Source organism: Phyllobates terribilis, unplaced genomic scaffold (genome assembly GCF_046119375.1).
Source record: "Phyllobates terribilis strain yellow unplaced genomic scaffold, ASM4611937v1 Scaffold_6__1_contigs__length_29720123, whole genome shotgun sequence".
NCBI lineage: Eukaryota > Metazoa > Chordata > Amphibia > Anura > Dendrobatidae > Phyllobates > Phyllobates terribilis.
In genome coordinates this window covers 7,831,838-7,856,906 of record NW_027362766.1, presented here as the reverse complement: position 1 = coordinate 7,856,906, position 25,069 = coordinate 7,831,838, and the positions used below count along the sequence as shown (strand labels likewise).

Below are 25,069 nucleotides of genomic sequence, written 5' to 3'. Positions count from 1 at the left end.
ATCGGGTGGGTTCCCTTCATCCCACCATCGGGGGGAATTCCCTTCATCCCATCATCGGGGGGAGTTCCCTTCATCCCATCATCGGGGGGAGTTCCCTTCATCCCATCATCGGGGGAGTTCCCTTCATCCCACCGTTCGGGGGAGTTCCCTTCATCCCACCGTTTGGGGGAGTTCCCTTCATCCCACAGTTTGGGGGAGTTCCCTTCATCCCACCGTTCGGGGGAGTTCTCTTCATCCCACCATCGGGGGTGTTCCCTTCATCCCATCAACGGGTGGGTTTCCTTCATCCCATTATCAGGTGGTTCCCTTCATCCAACCATCGGAGGTGTTCCCTTCATCCCACCATCGGGGGGGGTTCCCTTCATCCCACCATCGTGGGGGGTTCCCTTCATCCCATAATCGGGGGGGTTCCCTTCATCCCACCATCGGGGGTTGTTCCCTTCATCCCATCATCGGGGGGGTTTCCTTCACCACACCATCGGGGGGGGTTTCCCTTCATCCCACCATCGTGGGGATCCCTTGATCCCTGTATCGTGGAGTTCCCTTCATCCCACCATTGGAGGATTCCCTTCATCCCGCCATCTGGGTGGTTCCCTTCATCCCACCATCATTTGGTTCCCTTCATCCCTGTATCAGAGAGGTCCCTTCATCCCACCATTGGGGGGGTTACCTTCATTCCACCATCGGGGGAGTTACCTTCATTCCACCATCGGGGGGGGTTACCTTCATTCCACCATGGGGGGGATCCCTTCAGCCCACCATCGGGGGTTCTCTTTATCCCTGTATCGGAGAGTTCCCTTCATCCCACCATCGGGGGGGGTTCCCTTCATCCCATCATCGGGTGGGTTCCCTTCATCCCACCATCGGGGGGGGTTCCCTTCATCCCATCATCGGGTGGGTTCCCTTCATCCCACCATCGGGGGGAATTCCCTTCATCCCATCATCGGGGGGAGTTCCCTTCATCCCACCGTTCGGGGGAGTTCCCTTCATCCCACCGTTCGGGGGAGTTCTCTTCATCCCACCATCGGGGGTGTTCCCTTCATCCCATCAACGGGTGGGTTTCCTTCATCCCATTATCAGGTGGTTCCCTTCATCCAACCATCGGAGGTGTTCCCTTCATCCCACCCAATCAACGGGTGGGTTTCCTTCATCCCAATATCAGGTGGTTCCCTTCATCCCACCATCGGAGGTGTTCCCTTCATCCCACCATCGGAGGTGTTCCCTTCATCCCATCATTGGGGGGGTTCCCTTCATCCCACCATCGGGGGGGTTCCCTTCATCCCACCATCGTGGGGGGGGTTCCCTTCATCCCATCATCGGGGGGGTTCCCTTCATCCCACCATCGGGGGCGGTTCCCTTCACCCCACCATCGGGGGGGGTTCCCTTCATCCCATCATCGGGGGGGTTCCCTTCATCCCACCATTGGAGGATTCCCTTCATCCCACCATCGGGGTGGTTCCCTTCATCCCACCATCATTTGGTTCCCTTCATCCCTGTATCAGAGAGGTCCCTTCATCCCACCATTGGGGGGGTTACCTTCATTCCACCATCGGGGGGGGTTACCTTCATTCCACCATCGGGGGGGGTTACCTTCATTCCACCATCGGGGGGGATCCCTTCAGCCCACCATCAGGGGTTCTCTTCATCCCTGTATCGGAGAGTTCCCTTCATCCCACCATCGGGGGGGTTACCTTCATCCCACCATTGGGGGGTTCCCTTCATTCCACCATCGGGGGGGTTCCCTTCATCCCACCATCGGGGGGGTTCCCTTCATCCCACCATCGGGGGGGTTTCCCTTCATTCCACCATCGGGGGGGTCACCTTCATTCCACCATTGGGGGGTTCCCTTCATCCCACCATTGGGGGGGTTCCCTTCATCCCACCATTGGGGGGGTTCTCTTCATCCCTGTATCGGAGAGTTCCCTTCATCCCACCATTGGGGGGGTTCCCTTCATCCCACCATTGGGGGGGTTCTCTTCATCCCTGTATCGGAGAGTTCCCTTCATCCCACCATCGTGGGGATCCCTTGATCCCTGTATCGTGGAGTTCCCTTCATCCCACCATTGGAGGATTCCCTTCATCCCGCCATCTGGGTGGTTCCCTTCATCCCACCATCATTTGGTTCCCTTCATCCCTGTATCAGAGAGGTCCCTTCATCCCACCATTGGGGGGGGTTGCCTTCATTCCACCATCGGGGGAGTTACCTTCATTCCACCATCGGGGGAGTTACCTTCATTCCACCATTGGGGGGGTTACCTTCATTCCACCATCGGGGGGGATCCCTTCAGCCCACCATCGGGGGTTCTCTTCATCCCTGTATCGGAGAGTTCCCTTCATCCCACCATCGGGGGGGGTTCCCTTCATCCCATCATCGGGTGGGTTCCCTTCATCCCACCATCGGGGGGGGTTCCCTTCATCCCATCATCGGGTGGGTTCCCTTCATCCCACCATCGGGGGGAATTCCCTTCATCCCATCATCGGGGGGAGTTCCCTTCATCCCACCGTTCGGGGGAGTTCCCTTCATCCCACCGTTCGGGGGAGTTCCCTTCATCCCACCGTTCGGGGGAGTTCTCTTCATCCCACCATCGGGGGTGTTCCCTTCATCCCATCAACGGGTGGGTTTCCTTCATCCCATTATCAGGTGGTTCCCTTCATCCAACCATCGGAGGTGTTCCCTTCATCCCACCCAATCAACGGGTGGGTTTCCTTCATCCCATTATCAGGTGGTTCCCTTCATCCCACCATCGGAGGTGTTCCCTTCATCCCACCATCGGAGGTGTTCCCTTCATCCCATCATTGGGGGGGTTCCCTTCATCCCACCATCGGGGGGGTTCCCTTCATCCCACCATCGTGGGGGGGGTTCCCTTCATCCCATCATCGGGGGGGTTCCCTTCATCCCACCATCGGGGGCGGTTCCCTTCACCCCACCATCGGGGGGGGTTCCCTTCTTCCCACCATCGTGGGGGGGTTCCCTTCATCCCATCATCAGGGGGGTTCCCTTCATCCCACCATTGGAGGATTCCCTTCATCCCACCATCGGGGTGGTTCCCTTCATCCCACCATCATTTGGTTCCCTTCATCCCTGTATCAGAGAGGTCCCTTCATCCCACCATTGGGGGTTTACCTTCATTCCACCATCGGGGGGGTTACCTTCATTCCACCATCGGGGGGGGGTTACCTTCATTCCACCATCGGGGGGGATCCCTTCAGCCCACCATCAGGGGTTCTCTTCATCCCTGTATCGGAGAGTTCCCTTCATCCCACCATCGGGGGGGTTACCTTCATCCCACCATTGGGGGGGTTCCCTTCATTCCACCATCGGGGGGGTTCCCTTCATTCCACCATCGGGGGGGTTCCCTTCATCCCACCATCGGGGGGGTTTCCCTTCATTCCACCATCGGGGGGGTCACCTTCATTCCACCATTGGGGGGTTCCCTTCATCCCACCATTGGGGAGGTTCCCTTCATCCCACCATTGGGGGGGTTCTCTTCATCCCTGTATCGGAGAGTTCCCTTCATCCCACCATTGGGGGGGTTCCCTTCATCCCACCATTGGGGGGGTTCTCTTCATCCCTGTATCGGAGAGTTCCCTTCATTCCACCATCGGGGGGGTTCCCTTCATTCCACCATCGGGGGGGTTACCTTCATCCTACCATCGGGGGGGTCCCCTTAGTCCCACCATCGTGGGGATCCCTTCAGCCCACCATTTGGGGTTCCCTTCATCCCTGTATCGGAGAGTTTCCTTCATCCCACCAACGGGGGGGTTTCCTTCATCCCATTATCAGGTGGTTCCCTTCATCCCACCATCGGGGGGTTCCCTTCATCCCACCGTTCGGGTGAGTTCTCTTCATCCCACCATCGGGGGTGTTCCCTTCATCCCATCAACGGGTGGGTTTCCTTCATCCCATTATCAGGTGGTTCCCTTCATCCCACCATCGGAGGTGTTCCCTTCATCCCACCATCGGAGGTGTTCCCTTCATCCCACCATCGGGGGGGTTCCCTTCATCCCACCATCGTGGGGGGGGTTCCCTTCATCCCATCATCGGGGGGGTTCCCTTCATCCCACCATCGGGGGCGGTTCCCTTCACCCCACCATCGGGGGGGGTTCCCTTCATCCCACCATCGTGGGGATCCCTTCAGCCCACCATTGGGGGTTCCCTTCATCCCTGTATCGTGGAGTTCCCTTCGTCCCACCATCGGGGGGTTCCCTTCATCCCACCATCGGGGGGTTCCCTTCATCCCACCATTGGAGGATTCCCTTCATCCCACCATCGGGGTGGTTCCCTTCATCCCACCATCATTTGGTTCCCTTCATCCCTGTATCAGAGAGGTCCCTTCATCTCACCATTGGGGGGGTTACCTTCATTCCACCATCGGGGGGGGGTTACCTTCATTCCACCATCGGGGGGGTTACCTTCATTCCACCATCGGGGGGGATCCCTTCAGCCCACCATCAGGGGTTCTCTTCATCCCTGTATCGGAGAGTTCTCTTCATCCCACCATCGGGGGGGTTACCTTCATCCCACCATTGGGGGGGTTACCTTCATCCCACCATTGGGGGGGTTCCCTTCATTCCACCATCGGGGGGGTTCCCTTCATTCCACCATCGGGGGGGTTCCCTTCAGCCCACCATCGGGGGGGTTCCCTTCATTCCACCATCGGGGGGGTTCCCTTCATTCCACCATCGGGGGGTTCCCTTCAGCCCACCATCGGGGGGGTTCCCTTCAGCCCACCATCGGGGGGGTTCTCTTCATCCCTGTATCGGAGAGTTCCCTTCATCCCACCATTGGGGGGGTTCCCTTCATCCCACCATTGGGGGGGTTACCTTCATCCCACCGTTGGGGGGGTTCCCTTCATTCCACCATCGGGGGGGTTCCCTTCATTCCACCATCGGGGGGGTTCCCTTCAGCCCACCATCGGGGGGGTTCCCTTCAGCCCACCATCGGGGGGGTTCTCTTCATCCCTGTATCGGAGAGTTCCCTTCATTCCACCATCGGGGGGTTTCCCTTCATCCCACCATCTGGGGGGGGTTCCCTTCATTCCACCATCTGGGGGGTTACCTTCATCCTACCATCGGGGGGGTCCCCTTAGTCCCACCATCATGGGGATCCCTTCAGCCCACCATTGGGGGTTCCCTTCATCCCTGTATCGGAGAGTTTCCTTCATCCCACCAACGGGGGGGTTTCCTTCATCCCATTATCAAGTGGTTCCCTTCATCCCATTATCAGGTGGTTACCTTCAGCCCACCATCAGGTTGTATATGGTTGCATACGCTACATATGCTGAGGCTTTTTGCCTACCTTCTGGCACATGCTGCTCTGTATGTCGATGTCCTCTTGGTTATATCATAGATATTCATTCCCAGCCACTTGCTTTGCTCTCTGATTCTGCCCGCATTACCCTCTCCTGTTACACTCGATCGTTATATGAATTATGGTGGTCACATGCAGTGTTTCCTCATTGATCTACTGGACTGTGACCAATACTTGTGTTTCTGGTGGTCCCTCGCTATCACAGGTTTCTCCTTATAAGAAACTCCTTTTAATCATGTTTTTATGAGAGATTTTGGCTTCAGTAAAATGTAATATTTTATACATCCTTATTAACCTGCAATTGCTTTACTTTTTTCTTGTGATATGAGAAGGATTGACACCCAGGTGGACGCAGTCTACTAATTATGTGACCTATGGGGCGATTGGTCACTCAGGATGTTATTTAAGGGCATCAGACTACAGGGGGCTGAATACTAATGCAGAATGTCACAAGACCCACACTCCCATCATCCCCATGTACGATGCCGGCTGGTGGCCATGATGTGCTCCTTCTGTGTGCGCTCACCGGCCATGTTCAGGAGTGTCCAGTGTGGAGTCTTCGCAGTTACAGCCTCACTGTCCCACACTCCTCTAGTCTTCTTATACAACTTATGTAATTTGGGGTGGGGTACCGATCACACGACTCTTCTCCTTCCTGCCATTACAGACCAGTATGAAGAACATGGAGCGTGAGCTCTTGTGCCCAGTGTGCAAGGAGATGTACAAGCACCCGGTCATCCTGCCATGTAAGCACAACGTCTGCCAGGTGTGTGCCAGCGAGATCCTGCTGCAGAGGGGCTACGTGTGTGACCCCAACTCCGAGCCCAACTCCCCCGCATCCTCACCCTCCACACGGAGCCCACGGCAGGGCCGGAGAGTGGTCCCCAAGCAGGAGCGGCTGATGAAGTCAGGTAACCCCGGCATATATCGTGCCTTCCTACATACAGGTGCGGAGGCTGAGCCCGCTCCAGATCTCTGTGAGGGCCGCATGCTGCATTGTTACTGTCAGGACAGATTTGGTCACTGTGCCTTCTCTTTGGCAGGTTTTGGCACGTACCCTGGCAGAAAGCGGTGCAGCGGGCACACACAGAGCGTGCTTTTCCCATGTCCTTCCTGCCAGCATGATGTGGACCTCGGCGAGAGGGGTCTGGGCAATCTTTTCCGAAACCTGACCCTGGAGCGTGTGGTGGAGCGGTACCGGCAGACGGTGAACATCAGCACCGCCATCATGTGCCAGTTCTGTAAACCACCACAGCAGGAGGCCAGTAAAGGCTGCACCGAGTGTCGAGCAAGCTTCTGCAATGAGTGCTTCAAGCTCTACCACCCCTGGGGAACCCAGAAGGCCCAGCATGAGCCCACGCCCCCCACCATGACCTTCAAACCAAAGGTGAAACCTTTGGCCTACAGGCAGACGCTTGAGCTCCTAACTAATAAGGAGGCCCTGTCTGAGAAGATGGCGGGGAGATCCTGAGCTTGGTGGGGAGACTCTTACTGACGGGGAGACCCTGACTCACTGGGAGATCCTGAGACCCTGAAAAGTAAACCATGTTTCTCCAAAAATAAGACAGGGTCTCTTAGCACTTCCCATGCGCCTTGTAGCACTTCCCATGCACCTCTTAGCACTTCCCTTGCACCTCTTAGTACTTTCCTTGCTCCTCTTGGCACAAAAGAAGTGCTACGAGGCGCAAGCGAAATGTCAAGAGGCGCAAAGAAAGTGCCATTTCCCTTGCTCCTCTTTAGCACTTCTCTTGCGCCTCGTAGCACTTCTCTTGCGCCTCGTAGCACTTCCCTTGTGCCTCGTAGCATTTCTCTTGCGCCTCGTAGCACTTCTCTTGCGCCTCGTAGCACTTCCCTTGCGCCTCGTAGCATTTCTCTTGCGCCTCGTAGCACTTCCCTTGCGCCTCATAGCATTTCTCTTGCGCCTCGTAGCACTTCTCTTGCGCCTCGTAGCACTTCCCTTGCGCCTCGTAGCATTTCTCTTGCGCCTCGTAGCACTTCCCTTGCGCCTCGTAGCATTTCTCTTGCGCCTCGTAGCACTTCCCTTGCGCCTCGTAGCATTTCTCTTGCACCTCGTAGCACTTCCCTTGCACCTCTTAGTACTACTTCGAGCCTTGTAGCATTTCTCTTGTGCCTCTTAGCATTTTCTCTTGCGCCTCTTAACATTTGTCTTGCGCCTCGTAGCATTTCCCTTGCGCCTCGTAGCATTTCTCTTGCGCCTCGTAGCACTTGCATTATGCCTATTACCACTTCCCTTACACCTTGTAGCTCTTCCCTTGCATCTGTTAGTACTTCCCTTGCGCCTCTTGGCACTTCCCTTGCGCCTCTTGGCACTTCTCTTGCGCCTCGTAGCACTTCTCTTGCGCCTCGTAGCACTTCCCTTGCGCCTCGTAGCATTTCTCTTGCGCCTCGTAGCACTTCCCTTGCGCCTCGTAGCATTTCTCTTGCGCCTCGTAGCACTTCTCTTGCGCCTCGTAGCACTTCCCTTGCGCCTCGTAGCATTTCTCTTGCGCCTCGTAGCACTTCCCTTGCGCCTCGTAGCATTTCTCTTGCACCTCGTAGCACTTCCCTTGCACCTCTTAGTACTACTTCGAGCCCTGTAGCATTTCTCTTGTGCCTCTTAGCATTTTCTCTTGCGCCTCTTAACATTTGTCTTGCGCCTCGTAGCATTTCCCTTGCGCCTCGTAGCATTTCTCTTGCTCCTCGTAGCACTTGCATTATGCCTATTACCACTTCCCTTACACCTTGTAGCTCTTCCCTTGCATCTGTTAGTACTTCCCTTGCGCCTCTTGGCACTTCCCTTGCGCCTCTTGGCACTTCTCTTGCGCCTCGTGGCACTTCTCTTGCGCCTCGTAGCACTTCTCTTGCGCCTCGTAGCATTTCTCTTGCACCTCGTAACACTTCCCTTGCACCTCTTAGTACTACTTCGAGCCTTGTAGCATTTCTCTTGCGCCTCTTAGCATTTTCTCTTGCGCCTCTTAGCATTTGTCTTGCGCCTCTTAGCATTTGTCTTGCGCCTCGTAGCATTTCCCTTGCGCCTCGTAGCATTTCCCTTGCGCCTCGTAGCACTTGCATTATGCCTATTACCACTTCCCTTGCACCTTGTAGCTCTTCCCTTGCATCTGTTAGTACTTCCCTTGCACCTCTTGGCACTTCCCTTGCGCCTCTTGGCACTTCCCTTGCGCCTCTTGGCACTTCCCTTGCGCCTCGTAGCACTTCTCTTGCGCCTCGTAGCACTTCTCTTGCGCCTTGTAGCACTTCTCTTGCGCCTTGTAGCACTTCTCTTGCGCCTCGTAGCACTTCTCTTGTGCCTCGTAGCACTTCTCTTGCGCCTCTTAGCACTTCCCTTGCACGCCTTAGTACTTCTTTGAGCCTCGTAGCATTTCTCTTGCGCCTCTTAGCATTTCTCTTGCGCCTTGTAGCATTTCCCTTACGCCTCGTAGCACTTGCCTTATGCCTATTACCACTTCCCTTGCACCTTGTAGCACTTCCCTTGCATCTGTTAGTACTTACCTTGCTCCTCGTAGCATTTCCCTTGCACCTCGTAACACTTGCCTTATGCCTATTACCACTTCCCTTGCACCTTGTAGCACTTCCCTTGCATCTGTTAGTACTTACCTTGCACCTCGTAGCATTTCCCTTGCACCTCGTAGCACTTCCCTTGCGCCTCGTAGCACTTCCCTTGCGCCTCGTAGCACTTCCCTTGCGCCTCGTAGCACTTGCATTATGCCTATTACCACTTCCCTTGCACCTTGTAGCTCTTCCCTTGCATCTGTTAGTACTTCCCTTGCACCTCTTAGTACTTCCCTTGCACCTCTTAGTACTTCCCTTGCGCCTCTTGGCACTTCCCTTGCGCCTCTTAGCATTTGTCTTGCGCCTCTTAGCATTTGTCTTGCGCCTCGTAGCATTTCCCTTGCGCCTCGTAGCACTTGCATTATGCCTATTACCACTTCCCTTGCACCTTGTAGCTCTTCCCTTGCATCTGTTAGTACTTCCCTTGCACCTCTTAGTACTTCCCTTGCGCCTCTTGGCACTTCCCTTGCGCCTCTTGGCACTTCTCTTGCGCCTCGTAGCACTTCGCTTGCGCCTCGTAGCATTTCTCTTGCACCTCGTAGCACTTCCCTTGCACCTCTTAGTACTACTTCAAGCCTTGTAGCATTTCTCTTGCGCCTCTTAGCATTTGTCTTGCGCCTCGTAGCATTTCCCTTGCGCCTCGTAGCATTTCCCTTGCGCCTCGTAGCACTTGCATTATGCCTATTACCACTTCCCTTGCATCTGTTAGTACTTCCCTTGCACCTCTTAGTACTTCCCTTGCGCCTCTTGGCACTTCCCTTGCGCCTCTTGGCACTTCTCTTGCGCCTCGTAGCACTTCGCTTGCGCCTCGTAGCATTTCTCTTGCACCTCGTAGCACTTCCCTTGCACCTCTTAGTACTACTTCAAGCCTTGTAGCATTTCTCTTGCGCCTCTTAGCATTTTCTCTTGCGCCTCTTAGCATTTGTCTTGCGCCTCGTAGCATTTCCCTTGCGCCTCATAGCATTTCCCTTGCGCCTCGTAGCACTTGCATTATGCCTATTACCACTTCCCTTGCACCTTGTAGCTCTTCCCTTGCATCTGTTAGTACTTCCCTTGCACCTCTTGGCACTTCCCTTGCGCCTCTTGGCACTTCCCTTGCGCCTTGTAGCACTTCTCTTGCACCTCGTAGCACTTCTCTTGCGCCTCTCAGCACTTCCCTTGCACGCCTTAGTACTTCTTTGAGCCTCGTAGCATTTCTCTTGCGCCTCGTAGCATTTCCCTTGCGCCTCGTAGCACTTGCCTTATGCCTATTACCACTTCCCTTGCACCTTGTAGCACTTCCCTTGCATCTGTTAGTACTTACCTTGCTCCTCGTAGCATTTCCCTTGCACCTCGTAACACTTGCCTTATGCCTATTACCACTTCCCTTGCACCTCGTAGCACTTCCCTTGCGCCTCGTAGCACTTCCCTTGCGCCTCGTAGCACTTCCCTTGCGCCTCGTAGCCCTTGCGCCTCGTAGCACTCCCCTTGTGCCTCGTAGCACTTCCCTTGCACCTTGTAGCACTTCCCTTATGCCTCTTCTCTGTCGGGGAGACTCTTGCTGTCGGGGAGACTGTTGCTGTCGGGGAGACCACTTCCCTTGTGCCTTGTAACACTTCCCTTGCACCGGTTAGTACTTCCCTTGCTCCTTGTAGCATTTACATTGCGCCTCTTAGCATTTCCCTTGCTCTTCTTAGCATTTCCCTTGTGTCTATTAGCACTATCCTTGTGTCTCTTAGCACTTCCCTTGTACCTCTTAGTACTTCTTTTTTGCCTCGTAGCATCTCCCTTGCTCCTTGTTGCACTTTCTTGAGCCTTGTAGCACTTCCCTTGCGCATCTTAGCACTTCCCTTGCGCCTCGTAGCACTTTCCTTGCGCCTCGAAGCACTTCCCTTGCACCTCGTAGCACTTCCCTTGCTCCTCGTTGCACTTTCTTGAGCCTTGTAGCACTTCCCTTGCACCTCGTAGAATTTCCCTTGCGCCTCTTAGCATTTCCCTTGCGCCTTGTATTTCTTTCCTTGTGCCTTGTAGCATTTCCCTTGCGCCTCGTAGCACTTCCCTTGCGCCTCTTAGCATTTCCCTTGCACCGGTTAGTACTTCCCTTGCTCCTTGTAGCATTTCCCTTGAGCCTCTTAGCATTTACATTGCGCCTTTTAGTACTTCCCTTGTGCCTCTTTGCATTTCCCTTGCGTCTATTAGCACTATCCTTGTGTCTCTTAGCACTTCCCTTGCGCCTCGTAGCACTTCCCTTGCGCCTCGTAGCACTTCCCTTGTGCCTCGTAGCACTTCTCTTGTGCCTCGTAGCACTTCTCTTGCGCCTCGTAGCACTTCTCTTGTGCCTCGTAGCACTTCTCTTGCGCCTCGTAACATTTCCCTTGCGCCTCGTAACATTTCCCTTGCGCCTCGTAGCATTTCCCTTGCGCCTCTTAGCATTTCCCTTGCGCCTCGTATTTCTTTCCTTGTGCCTTGTAGCATTTCCCTTGCGCCTCGTAGCACTTCCCTTGCGCCTCTTAGCATTTCTCTTGCACCGGTTAGTACTTCCCTTGCTCCTTGTAGCATTTCCCTTGAGCCTCTTAGCATTTACATTGCGCCTCTTAGTACTTCCCTTGTGCCTCTTAGCATTTCCCTTGCGTCTATTAGCACTATCCTTGTGTCTCTTAGCACTTCCCTTGCGCCTCGTAGCACTTCCCTTGCGCCTCGTAGCACTTCCCTTGTGCCTCGTAGCACTTCTCTTGCGCCTCGTAGCACTTCCCTTGCGCCTCGTAGCACTTCCCTTGCGCCTCGTAGCACTTACCTTGCACCTCGTAGCACTTCCCTTGCGCCTCGTAGCACTTCTCTTGCGCCTCGTAGCACTTCTCTTGTGCCTCGTAGCACTTCTCTTGCGCCTCGTAGCACTTCTCTTGCGCCTCGTAGCATTTCCCTTGTGCCTTTTAGCATTTCCCTTTCGCCTCGTAGCACATCCCTTGCGCCTCGTAGCATTTCTCTTGCGCCTCTTAGCACTTCCCTTGCACGCCTTAGTACTTTTTTGAGCCTCGTAGCATTTCCCTTGCGCCTCGTAGCACTTGCCTTATGCCTATTACCACTTCCCTTGCACCTTGTAGCATTTCCCTTGAATCTGTTAGTACTTACCTTGCTCCTCGTAGCATTTCCCTTGCACCTCGTAGCACTTCCCTTGCGCCTCGTAGCACTTCCCTTGCGCCTCGTAGCATTTCCCTTGCGCCGCGTAGCATTTCCCTTGCCCCGCGTAGCATTTCCCTTGCGCCTCGTAGCATTTCCCTTGCGCCTCGTAGCATTTCCCTTGCGCCTCGTAGCACTTTCCTTGCGCCTCGTAGCACTTTCCTTGTGCCTCGTAGCACTTCCCTTGCGCCTCGTAGCACTTCCCTTGCGCCTCGTATCCCTTGCGCCTCGTAGCACTCCCCTTGCGCCTCTTAGCACTTCCCTTGCACCTTGTAGCACTTCCCTTATGCCTCTTCTCTGTCGGGGAGACTGTTGCTGTCGGGGAGACTGTTGCTGTCTGGGAGACTGTTGCTGTCGGGGACACCACTTCCCTTGCGCCTTGTAGCACTTCCCTTGCACCGGTTAGTACTTCCCTTGCTCCTTGTAGCATTTACATTGCGCCTCTTAGCATATCCCTTGCGCCTCTTATTACTTCCCTTTTGCCTCGTAGAATTTCCCTTGCTCCTTGTTGCACTTTCTTGAGCCTTGTAGCACTTCCCTTGCACATCTTAGCACTTCCCTTGCGCCTCGAAGCACTTCCCTTGCGCTTCGTAGCACTTCCCTTGCTCCTCGTTGCACTTTCTTGAGCCTTGTAGCACTTCCCTTGCTCCTCGTAGCATTTCCCTTGCGCCTCTTAGCATTTCCCTTGCGCCTCATATTTCTTTCCTTGTGCCTTGTAGCATTTCCCTTGCACCTCGTAGCACTTCCCTTGCGCCTCTTAGCATTTCCCTTGCGCCTCTTAGCATTTCCCTTGCACCGGTTAGTACTTCCCTTGCTCCTTGTAGAATTTCCCTTGAGCCTCTTAGTGTAACATACCTGGCGGCATCCTTGCATAGTGGTCCATGTCCCACTGTGCAAGAGCGCGCACTTGATATCCAGTCCAGACTGCCACTCTGGCTTCTTTCCATGTTGTCTGCTTTGCTTTGCTCTTGCTGCTTAGGGCGACGCCCGCTGAACTTCCTGTTTCTTGTAGCTGCTGCAGACACTCCCCTGATGCGTCCTCAGCCTATTGCTGTCTGTCACCTGGTATTTAAACCAGCTCCTCCTTGGAATCCTTGCCTGAGCATCTTGTTCTGTCAGTTGGCTTCTGGTCGCTGACATGCCAGGTCCTGTCTATGTTTCCTGCCTATCGGTATCAGTTCCCGTGTCTGAACTGTGTCCTGTCTGTGCACCCTAGCCTGTTGTCTGTCTGCCTTCCTGGTGGCTGTATTTCCAGACCAGTCTGAGCACGCTCTTAGCCTGTTCGTCTTGCCCTCTGGGGGCCTCATACCCAGACTCGCTCCTGTATTTGTTGCAGTACAGTTCCTGTCTGAACTGTCTCCTAACCTGCTTCCTGTTTCTTTCTATGTCCGTACCTTCCCTTTCTCCTGCTTTGTCTAAACCAGCACTTGGCTTTGCCTTGGCTCGTTCCTGTATTTTGTTGCAGTTACAGTTCCTGTCTGAACTGTCTCCTTACCTTTTACCTGTTTCGTCTCTATGTCGGTCCCTTCCCTTTTCCTGCGTTGTCTGAACCTGCACCTAACTCCTTCTCGTTGTCGCTGTACTTCCGTTTGTGAGTTGGAGTCCTCTCGCTACTTCTTTGCAAGTATCTAGTGTGTATCTGGTTCTGCCTTTCTTTCTGTTCCGTGTGAACAGAGCCCTATCCCTTTTGCTTTGTCTTTGTTTACCCCTTCGGCGACTTATCTCAGCCTTGTCCACTGCGTCTGCGGTTTCGCTCTGCTCTGCCTTGTCCACCGCGTCTGCGGTTTCGCTCTGCCTTGTCCACCGCGTCTGCGGTTTCGCTCTGCTCTGCCTTGTCCACCGCGTCTGCGGTTTCGCTCTGCTCTGCCTTGTCCACCGCGTCTGCGGTTTCGCTCTGCTCAGCCTTGTCCACCGCGTCTGCGGTTTCGCTCTGCTCTGCCTTGTCCACCGCGTCTGCGGTTTCGCTTTACTCTGTTTGATTACAGCATCTGCGGCTCTGAACTCGTCTCCCAGTCTGTACTGGACCCTACCCAGCCTGCGCTCTAGTCTGCCTGTTCCTGTATTTCCCTGTGTGGGTCAACAGCCGTGTCCGGAGTCTGACCTGGAGTAGACCCTGATCCCTCTGCTCGGTTCCTCCCTGGTGCACTGGCGTCGTATGCCGTCGTGCGACCTTGGTCGGATCGATGCCTCGTAGCATTTCCCTTGCTCCTCGTTGTACTTTTTTGAACCTTGTAGCACATCCCTTGCGTTACGTAGCACTTCCCTTGTACCTCTTCGCTGACGAGGAGACTGTGGCCGACGGGGAGACTGTGGCCGACGGGGAGACCCTGTGACCCTGATTGATGGGGAGACTGTGACCTATGAGGAGACCCTGATCTATTCCTCTCTTTGCAGGGTCTGATGTGTCCAGACCACAAGGAGGAGGTGATGCTGTACTGTAAGACCTGTCAGCGGTTGGTGTGTCAGATCTGTCGGGTGCGGCGGACACACAGCGGTCACAAGATCACTCCCATCATCAGCGCCTACCAGGCTTTAAAGGTGAGGGGACCATGTGTAATGTCAATATAATCCTGGAGTGTCACCGCCGAGAGTCTGGTGTTAGAGGTCTGCGCTCGGCAGGTGCTGCACTCTGACCGCAGAGCTCTCCAGTTAGTGTTGTGTTATACAGATGACCAGCAGAGGGAGACACAACCTATACATAGATATATGCAGTGCATATAAGTCTACACTCCCACTTTTTTGACATGTAAAGAAGAGTAATTTCTGAACTTGTTCCACCTTTACCGACTCCCAGAATCTGTACAGTTTAATTAAAAACAAACTATTTTTCTTTTTCTACCCCCCAAAAATGTCAATGAACAGAAATGTGGTTGCATAAATCTGCACACCCATACACTAGCACTTTGCTGCGGTCCCCTGTGAATTTCTGGCAAAGTTCAATCTTTGGGTCGGGATCTATCAGCGCGGCACATCTAGAATTGCCGATCTCTGCCCGATCTCCATTGCAGCAGAATCTGTCAGATTGTGGGGCATCTCCTGTGTACAGCGCCCTCTTCAGGTCACCACAGATTGTCACTTGAGTTCAGGTCTGGGCCACTCCAGAACGTCCATCTTCATTTGGTGAAATCTTGGTGATTTGGAGATCACCCAGGGTCGTTGTTTGCTGAAAGGTGAAATTCCTCTTCATCTTCAGCTTTTTAGCAGAGACCGGAAGGTTCTGATGTAAATTGTCTGATATTTGTTCTGTTCATAATTCCCTCCCCCTTGGCTAAATCTGCAGTTCCAGCTGCTGAAAAGCAGCCTCAGAGCACAACGCTGCCCCCACCATGCCTCACTGTGGAGATGGTGTTTTAGAAGTTTTAGGTTTTAGAAGAACTTCGCCGGCCTGGAGGTTTTGTAGGACAAGGCTTCATCTTCTCCCTGTCCCCAGAAGCCGAGATATGAAAATCATGGGAGATTTCTTTCACATGCAGGACACAACACGGGCAGGCCAAAATTCCCTGTAGCTCCACTAATGTTGCTGTCGGCTTCCAGCACCAATTTTCTTGTCCTTTCATCAATATTTCTGGGACGTCCAGTTCTCGGTAATGTCACTCTTGTACCACATTTAGGTCTCTTCTTGATGCCGTCTTCAGTGTCCATGGTGGATCTGATGCCTGGGAAATGTCTTTGTACCTTCTCCTGACTGACAACTTTCCACAGCGAGATCCTTTGCTGTGTTGTCAGCTGTTTACAGGCCAGAAAATGTCAGGAAAATCCTCCTAGATCAGCAACACTTTCTCTGGAGTTAATCAGAATCATTGTAAATGACGGCGACTACTGTGTAACAAGACGGCTGATTCTGAACACAATCACAATTATAAGAGGGTGTGCACACTTGTGCAACCAACCACATTATTGTAGTTTCTTTTTATATTCCCCTCACAATGATTCCAGATTGTCTCTCACTGGATTTGTACAGATTATGGCGACATTAAAGTTGGAAGAAGTTCTGCAATATTTCTTTTTGTAGGATTTTTACAGGGGCGTGTAGACTTTCTTATATAAGTGCTGGGTGTCTATAATACATATGTGTTACAGGATAAGCTGGGTAAGACGCTGGCGTACATCCTAGGAAGTCAGCACCTTGTGCAAGGACAGATCAATGAGCTGGAGGACAGCATGAAGCAGACGGAGGTGAGAGAGCCCAGCTCACAACCCTCCTCACCGGTCGCTCCATATCCCCACCCTTTCTGACCATAGCCCCACCCTTTCTGACCATAGCCCCACCCTTTCTGACCATAACCCCACCCTTTCTGACCATAACCCCACCCTTTCTGACCATAGTCCCACCCTTTCTGAGCATAGCCCCACCGTTTCTGAGCATAGCCCCACCCTTTCTGAGCATAGCCCCACCCTTTGACCATAGCCCCACCCTTTCTAACCATAACCCCACCCATCCCCTCTCACATGACTCCTATCTCCCACCTCCTCATTCACCCTCCTTCCAGATCTTTCTTGGGCTCAGGCTCCACCCTTTCATCACCCACTGACTCCACCCCCTCATGACCCAGAATCCTCTCCACAGTTGCACGGAGCCAAAGCTCAGGAGGAGGTAGTGCAGCTGGTCTGTGCCCTGCGCTCCGCCCTGGATGAGAAGCAGGCAGTGCTGACGCGGGACATTACAGAGCGACAGCGGGAGCGGCGCTGCCTCCTGGAGGCCCAGGTGTGGGAGCGCCAGTCCCTGCTGGAGAACTCCGGCCTGGTGAGCTACGCCCATGAGGTGATGAAGGAGACCGAGCAGCCTTGTTTTGTCCTGGCAGCCAAGCAGTTGCATGAGCGGTATGTACCTCGGGGGTGGGGAAGAGTTATTGCACAGGGGATGGGTGTAGAGCAGGGCATCTCAGGGGCGGGGCAGAGTGATTACCGAATGGATGGGTGTAGAGCAGGGAACCTCGGGGTCGGGGCAGAGTGATCACCGAGGGGTTGGGTGTTGTGTAGAGCAGGGAACCTCGGGGTCGGGGCAGAGTGATCACCGAGGGGGTGGGTGTTGTGTAGAGCAGGGAACCTTGGGGGCGGTGCTGAGTGATCACCGAGGGGGTGAGTGTTGTGCAGGGAACTTAGGGGGCGGGGCAGAGTAATGACCGAGGGGGTGGGTGTTGTGCAGGGATCCTCGGGGGTTAGGTTGAGTCATTATCGAGGGTTTGTGTGTAGAGCAGGGAACCTTGAGGGCGGGGAATAGTGATTACAGAGGTAGTGTATGTAGTGTAGGGCACCTTGGGGCATGGCAAAGTAATTACAGGGGGGATGCAGTGTAGAACACCTCTGGGGGCAGGGAAGAGATTACAGAGGGGGGTGGGTGTAGTGAAGGCACCCCCAGGGCGGGGCAGAGTGATTACCGAGGGGGTGGGTGTAATACATTGTACCTTGGGGGCGGGCTGAGTGATTACTGAGGGGTGAGTGTAGGGCGGGGCAGATTGATTATCGAGGGGGTTGGTGTAGTGCAGGGAACCTCCAGGGTGGGGCAGAGTGATTACCAAGGGAGTGGGTGTAGTACATTGCACCTTGGGGGTGGGGCAGAGTGATTACCGAGGTGGTGGGTGTAGAGCAGGGCACCTCCAGGGTGGGGCAGAGTGATTACCAAGGGAGTGGGTGTAGTACATTGCACCTTGGGGGTGGGGCAGAGTGATTACCGAGGTGGTGGGTGTAGAGCAGGGCACCTCCAGGGTGGGGCAGAGTGATTACCAAGGGAGTGGGTGTAGTACATTGCACCTTGGGGGTGGGTGTAGAGCAGGGAACCTCCAGGGTGGGGCAGAGCGATTACCAAGGGAGTGGGTGTAGTACATTGCACCTTGGGGGTAGTTGTAGAGCAGGGAACCTCCAGGGTGGAGCAGAGTGATTACTGAGGCGGTGGGTGTAGTACATTGCCCATTGAGGGCGGGGCAGAGTGATTACTGAGGGGGTGGGTGTAGAGCAGGGAACCTTCAGGGTGGGGCAGAGTGATTACCGAGGGGGTGGGTGTAGGGCAGGGAACCTCCAGGGTGCCGCAGAGTGTTTTCCGAGGGGGTGGGTGTATAGTACATTGCACCTTGGGGGTGGTTGTAGAGCAGGGAACCTCCAGGGTGGAGCAGAGTGATTACCGAGGGGGTGGGTGTAGTACATTGCACCTTGAGGGTGGGGCAGAGTGATTACCGAGGGGGTGGGTGTAGTACATTGCACCTTGAGGGTGGGGCAGATTGACTACGGAGGGGGTGGGTGTAGAGCAGGGAACCTCCAGTGCGGGGCAGATTGACTACGGAGGGGGTGGGTGTAGTACATTGCACCTTGAGGGTGGGGCAGATTGACTATGGAGGGGGTGGGTGTAGTACATTGCACATTGAGGGTGGGTCAGATTGACTACGGAGGGGGTGGGTGTAGAGCAGGGAACCTCCAGGGTGAGGCAGATTGACTACGGAGGGGGTGGGTGTAGAGCAGGGAACCTCCAGGGTGGGGCAGATTGACTACAGAGGGGGTGGGTGTAGAGCAGGGAACCTCCAGGGTGGGGCAGATTGACTACGGAGGGGGTGGGTGTAGTACATTGCACATTGAGGGCGGGGCAGATTGACTACGGAGGGGGTGGGTGTAGAGCAGGGAACCTCCAGGGTGGGGCAGATTGACTACGGAGGGGGTGGGTGTAGTACATTGCACCTTGAGGGTGGGGCAGATTGACTATGGAGGGGGTGGGTGTAGTACATTGCACATTGAGGGTGGGTCAGATTGACTACGGAGGGGGTGGGTGTAGAGCAGGGAACCTCCAGGGTGGGGCAGATTGACTACGGAGGGGGTGGGTGTAGTACATTGCACCTTGAGGGTGGGGCAGATTGACTACGGAGGGGGTGGGTGTAGTACATTGCACCTTGGGGGTGGGGCAGAGTGATTACCGAGGTGGTGGGTGTAGAGCAGGGAACCTCCAGGGTGGGGCAGAGTGATTACTGAGGGGGTGGGTGTAGTACATTGCACCTTGGGGGTGGGGCAGAGTGATTACAGAGGTGGTGGGTGTAGAGCAGGGCACCTCCAGGGTGGGGCAGAGTGATTACTGAGGGGGTGGGTGTAGAGCAGGGAACCTCCAGGGTGGGGCAGAGTGATTACTGAGGGGGTGGGTGTAGAGCAGGGCACCTCCAGGGTGGGGCAGAGTGATTACGGAGGGGGTGGGTGTAGTACATTGCACCTTGGGGGTGGGGCAGAGTGATTACCGAGGTGGTGGGTGTAGAGCAGGGCACCTCCAGGGTGGGGCAGAGTGATTACGGAGGGGGTGGGTGTAGTACATTGCACCTTGGGGGTGGGGCAGAGTGATTACCGAGGTGGTGGGTGTTGAGCAGGGCACCTCCAGGGTGGGGCAGAGTGATTACGGAGGGGGTGGGTGTAGTACATTGCACCTTGGGGGTGGGGCAGAGTGATTACCGAGGTGGTGGGTGTAGAGCAGGGCACCTCCCGGGTGGGGCAGAGTGATTACGGAGGGGGTGGGTGTAGTACATTGCACCTCCAGGGTGGGGCAGATTGACTATGGAGGGGGTGGGTGTAGTACATTGCACCTTGGGGGTGGGGCAGAGTGATTATTGAGGGGGTGGGTGTAGAGCAGGGCACCTCCAGGGTGGGGCAGAGTGATTACGGAGGGGGTGGGTGTAGTACATTGCACCTTGGGGGTGGGGCAGAGTGATTACCGAGGGGGTGGGTGTAGAGCAGGGCACCTCCAGGGTGGGGCAGAGTGATTACGGAGGGGGTGGGTGTAGTACATTGCACCTCCAGGGTGGGGCAGAGTGATTATTGAGGTGGTGGGTGTAGAGCAGGGCAACTCCAGGGTGGGGCAGAGTGATTATTGAGGTGGTGGGTGTAGAGCAGGGCACCTACAGGGTGGGGCAGAGTGATTACGGAGGGGGTGGGTGTAGTACATTGCACCTTGGGGGTGGGGCAGAGTGATTACGGAGGGGGTGGGTGTAGTACATTGCACCTTGGGGGTGGGGCAGAGTGATTACCGAGGTGGTGGGTGTAGAGCAGGGCACCTCCAGGGTGGGGCAGAGTGATTACGGAGGGGGTGGGTGTAGTACATTGCACCTTGGGGGTGGGGCAGAGTGATTACCGAGGTGGTGGGTGTAGAGCAGGGCACCTCCAGGGTGGGGCAGAGTGATTACGGAGGGGGTGGGTGTAGTACATTGCACCTTGGGGGTGGGGCAGAGTGATTACCGAGGTGGTGGGTGTAGAGCAGGGCACCTCCAGGGTGGGGCAGAGTGATTACGGAGGGGGTGGGTGTAGTACATTGCACCTCCAGGGTGGGGCAGAGTGATTACGGAGGGGGTGGGTGTAGTACATTGCACCTCCAGGGTGGGGCAGAGTGATTATGGAGGGGGTGGGTGTAGTACATTGCACCTTGGGGGTGGGGCAGAGTGATTACGGAGGGGGTGGGTGTAGTACATTGCACCTTGGGGGTGGGGCAGAGTGATTATTGAGGGGGTGGGTGTAGAGCAGGGCACCTCCAGGGTGGGGCAGAGTGATTACGGAGGGGGTGGGTGTAGTACATTGCACCTTGGGGGTGGGGCAGAGTGATTACGGAGGGGGTGGGTGTAGTACATTGCACCTTGGGGGTGGGGCAGAGTGATTACGGAGGGGGTGGGTGTAGTACATTGCACCTCCAGGGTGGGGCAGAGTGATTATGGAGGGGGTGGGTGTAGTACATTGCACCTTGGGGGTGGGGCAGATTGACTATGGAGGGGGTGGGTGTAGTACATTGCACCTTGGGGGTGGGGCAGAGTGATTATTGAGGGGGTGGGTGTAGAGCAGGGCACCTCCAGGGTGGGGCAGAGTGATTACGGAGGTGGTGGGTGTAGTACATTGCACCTTGGGGGTGGGGCAGAGTGATTACCGAGGGGGCGGGTGTAGAGCAGGGCACCTCCAGGGTGGGGCAGAGTGATTACGGAGGGGGTGGGTGTAGTACATTGCACCTTGGGGGTGGGGCAGAGTGATTACCGAGGGGGTGGGTGTAGAGCAGGGCACCTCCAGGGTGGGGCAGAGTGATTACGGAGGGGGTGGGTGTAGTACATTGCACCTCCAGGGTGGGGCAGAGTGATTATTGAGGTGGTGGGTGTAGAGCAGGGCACCTCCAGGGTGGGGCAGAGTGATTACGGAGGGGGTGGGTGTAGTACATTGCACCTCCAGGGTGGGGCAGAGTGATTATTGAGGTGTTGGGTGTAGAGCAGGGCACCTCCAGGGTGGGGCAGAGTGATTACGGAGGGGGTGGGTGTAGTACATTGCACCTTGGGGGTGGGGCAGAGTGATTACGGAGGGGGTGGGTGTAGTACATTGCACCTTGGGGGTGGGGCAGAGTGATTACGGAGGGGGTGGGTGTAGTACATTGCACCTTGGGGGTGGGGCAGAGTGATTATTGAGGTGGCGGGTGTAGAGCAGGGAACCTCCAGGGTGGGGCAGAGTGATTATGGAGGGGGTGGGTGTAGTACATTGCACCTTGGGGGTGGGGCAGAGTGATTATTGAGGGGGCGGGTGTAGAGCAGGGAACCTCCAGTGCGGGGCAGATTGACTACCGAGGGGGCGGGTGTAGAGCAGGGCACCTCCAGGGTGGGGCAGAGTGATTACGGAGGGGGTGGGTGTAGTACATTGCACCTTGGGGGTGGGGCAGAGTGATTATTGAGGGGGTGGGTGTAGTACATTGCACCTTGGGGGTGGGGCAGAGTGATTATTGAGGGGGTGGGTGTAGTACATTGCACCTTGGGGGTGGGGCAGATTGACTATGGAGGGGGTGGGTGTAGTACATTGCACCTTGGGGGTGGGGCAGAGTGATTATTGAGGGGGTGGGTGTAGTACATTGCACCTCCAGGGTGGGGCAGAGTGATTACGGAGGGGGTGGGTGTAGTACATTGCACCTCCAGGGTGGGGCAGAGTGATTACGGAGGGGGTGGGTGTAGAGCAGGGCACCTCCAGGGTGGGGCAGAGTGATTACGGAGGGGGTGGGTGTAGAGCAGGGCACCTCCAGGGTGGGGCAGAGTGATTACGGAGGGGGTGGGTGTAGTACATTGCACCTCCAGGGTGGGGCAGAGTGATTATGGAGGGGGTGGGTGTAGTACATTGCACCTTGGGGGTGGGGCAGAGTGATTACGGAGGGGGTGGGTGTAGAGCAGGGCACCTCCAGGGTGGGGCAGAGTGATTATGGAGGGGGTGGGTGTAGTACATTGCACCTCCAGGGTGGGGCAGAGTGATTACGGAGGGGGTGGGTGTAGAGCAGGGCACCTCCAGGGTGGGGCAGAGTGATTACGGAGGGGGTGGGTGTAGTACATTGCACCTTGGGGGTGGGTGTAGAGCAGGCACAGCGGTCATGTCAGTAACCATCTCATTCTTTGCCAGGATCGCCCGAGCGCTAGAATCCGTCCAGAGTTTTCGCCCCGCGGCCTGCGCCCCTCTGCCGCCCATCAAACTGGACGTAAGCCGCGAGCTGAAGCTGCTGACAGAGCTGAACTTTGTCAGAGGTAAATGGCCATGTGACGTGGCATCTGCAGGGTCATCCCCCTCCATGACCACCCCCCACCTCCGCAGGATAATTCTGAGCAGCGCGCAGGGTCGCCCGTGCAGGGTCAGCTCTGCCGCATGTGCTGGATGTTAACGCTTTGTCATTCACTTCCATTCATTTGAAGGTGTCACCGCGCGGAACCTCCATGTCTGTTCTCCCCGGTGATAGCGGGGAGCTGGCGACTTCCCAGAGGGCCCCCGCCTGCCCATCCGTTGGGCCACTGCCTGCCCGCCCGTCCATGGCCCTCCTCACACCCACATGTCCCTCTCTCTGTTTGTAGGGCTCTCAGGGTGATGTCCAGTCCAGGAGATAGCAGAGGCAAGTGACCACCCCAATCTCCTGCTCTCACCTCCCCCTAACTGCTGCCAGTCTCCGTCCTGTGCGGGGGGATAACTCCCATCCTCTTCCTTCATCCTTCCATCCTCCTGCTCGCTCTCTGATCTACAGTTTCTTCCCTCTCTTAGCATGGAATGCTCCCTGCGTCCCTCCTGTTGTTCCTCCTGCCTCTGCCCTCTTTCTTACTGAATGTCGGTGCTTCTCCTACAGCTCCACATGCGCCGGTCATTGACACGCAACGGACGTATGCCTACGACCAGATCTACCTGAGCTGGCGCCTCCCGCAGGACTCTGCCCCCGCGTGGCACTACACCATAGAGTACCGGAAAATCGACCCGAAACACAAGACCCTAAAGCTGTGGCAGCGACGGGAGGAGGTGTGGAGCCTCAGCACCGTGTTGGAGGGCCCAGATGTCGCCAGCGTGTACGTGCTGCGGGTGCGTGGCTACAACAAGGCGGGATACGGGGAGTACAGCGAGGACATCTATCTGCACACCCCACCTGCGCCAGGTACGTGCCCAACGGGCAGTCTCAGCACTTCCGGCTCCGCCGATCTCTGAATATGTGTGATAGGGCAACCATTGCTTTTTATGTGGCAATGATTCACAGTTGATGATTCGCCGTAATGGTGACTTCTGCCGTAAAACTGCCTGCAAGCACTGCTGGGCTGGTAAAGTCCTAGCCAGCCAGAGTTCGTGTACAGAAAGCGCGCCTCGTCCAGTGTGCGGCCCCAGGGAGCGCGCCTCGTCCAGTGTGCGGCCCCAGGGAGCGCGCCTCGTCCAGTGTGCGGCCCCAGGGAGCGCGCCTCGTCCAGTGTGCGGCCCCAGGGAGCGCGCCTCGTCCAGTGTGCGGCCCCAGGGAGCGCGCCTCGTCCAGTGTGCGGCCCCAGGGAGCGCGCCTCGTCCAGTGTGCGGCCCCAGGGAGCGCGCCTCGTCCAGTGTGCGGCCCCAGGGAGCGCGCCTCGTCCAGTGTGCGGCCCCAGGGAGCGCGCCTCATCCAGTGTGCGGCCCCAGGGAGCGCGCCTCGTCCAGTGTGCGGCCCCAGGGAGCGCGCCTCGTCCAGTGTGCGGCCCCAGGGAGCGCGCCTCGTCCAGTGTGCGGCCCCAGGGAGCGCGCCTCGTCCAGTGTGCGGCCCCAGGGAGCGCGCCTCGTCCAGTGTGCTGCCCCAGGGAGAGTTCCTTGTCCCGTGTGTGGCCCCAGAGAGCACACCTCGTATGATATGCGGCACTCGGGGAGCGCGCCTCATCCAGTGTGTGGCCCCAGGGAGAGCGCCTCGTACAATGTGCGGCACCCGGAGAGCACGCCTCGTCCAGTGTGCAGCCCCAGCGAGCGCGCCTTGTCTAGTGTGCGGTCCCAGAGAGCATTCCTCGTCCAGTGTGCGGCCCCAGGGAGCACGCCTCGTCCAGTGTGCGGCCCCAGGGAGCGCGCCTCGTCCAGTGTGCGGCCCCAGGGAGCGCGCCTCGTCCAGTGTGCGGCCCCAGGGAGCGCGCCTCGTCCAGTGTGCGGCCCCAGGGAGCGCGCCTCGTCCAGTGTGCGGCCCCAGGGAGCGCGCCTCGTCCAGTGTGCGGCCCCAGGGAGCGCGCCTCGTCCAGTGTGCGGCCCCAGGGAGCACGCCTCGTCCAGTGTGCGGCCCCAGGGAGCGCGCCTCGTCCAGTGTGCGGCCCCAGGGAGCGCGCCTCGTCCAGTGTGCGGCCCCAGGGAGCGCGCCTCGTCCAGTGTGCTGCCCCAGGGAGCGCGCCTCGTCCAGTGTGCGGCCCCAGGGAGCGCGCCTCGTCCAGTGTGCTGCCCCAGGGAGAGTTCCTTGTCCCGTGTGTGGCCCCAGAGAGCACACCTCGTATGATATGCGGCACTCGGGGAGCACGCCTCGTCCAGTGTGCGGCCCCAGAGAGAGCGCCTCGTACAATGTGCGGCACCCCGAGAGCACGCCTCGTCCAGTGTGCGGCCCCAGGGAGAGTTCCTTGTCCCGTGTGCGGCCCCAGAGAGCACACCTCGTATGATGTGCCGCACTCGGGGAGCACGCCTCGTCCAGTGTGCGGCCCCAGCGAGCGCGCCTCGTCCAGTGTGCGGCCCCAGGGAGCGCGCCTCGTCCAGTGTGCGGCCCCAGGGAGCGCGCCTCGTCCAGTGTGCGGCCCCAGGGAGCGCGCCTCGTCCAGTGTGCGGCCCCAG

General features: G+C 56.7%; 1 protein-coding gene across 2 annotated transcripts in view; it reads left to right on the top strand.

Moving 5' to 3' along the window:
- TRIM46 (tripartite motif containing 46) overlaps nucleotides 1-25,069 on the top strand; it is a 53,068-nt gene that overhangs the window by 10,714 nt on the left and 17,285 nt on the right. For both annotated transcript variants that reach the window (XM_073637308.1, XM_073637307.1), the window contains exons 2-8: nucleotides 5,979-6,222; nucleotides 6,355-6,698; nucleotides 14,432-14,575; nucleotides 16,118-16,213; nucleotides 16,605-16,858; nucleotides 22,406-22,527; nucleotides 23,115-23,414. In XM_073637308.1, coding sequence (XP_073493409.1) covers nucleotides 5,979-6,222; nucleotides 6,355-6,698; nucleotides 14,432-14,575; nucleotides 16,118-16,213; nucleotides 16,605-16,858; nucleotides 22,406-22,527; nucleotides 23,115-23,414 — 1,504 coding nt within the window. The remainder of the gene's footprint in view (nucleotides 1-5,978; nucleotides 6,223-6,354; nucleotides 6,699-14,431; nucleotides 14,576-16,117; nucleotides 16,214-16,604; nucleotides 16,859-22,405; nucleotides 22,528-23,114; nucleotides 23,415-25,069) is intronic.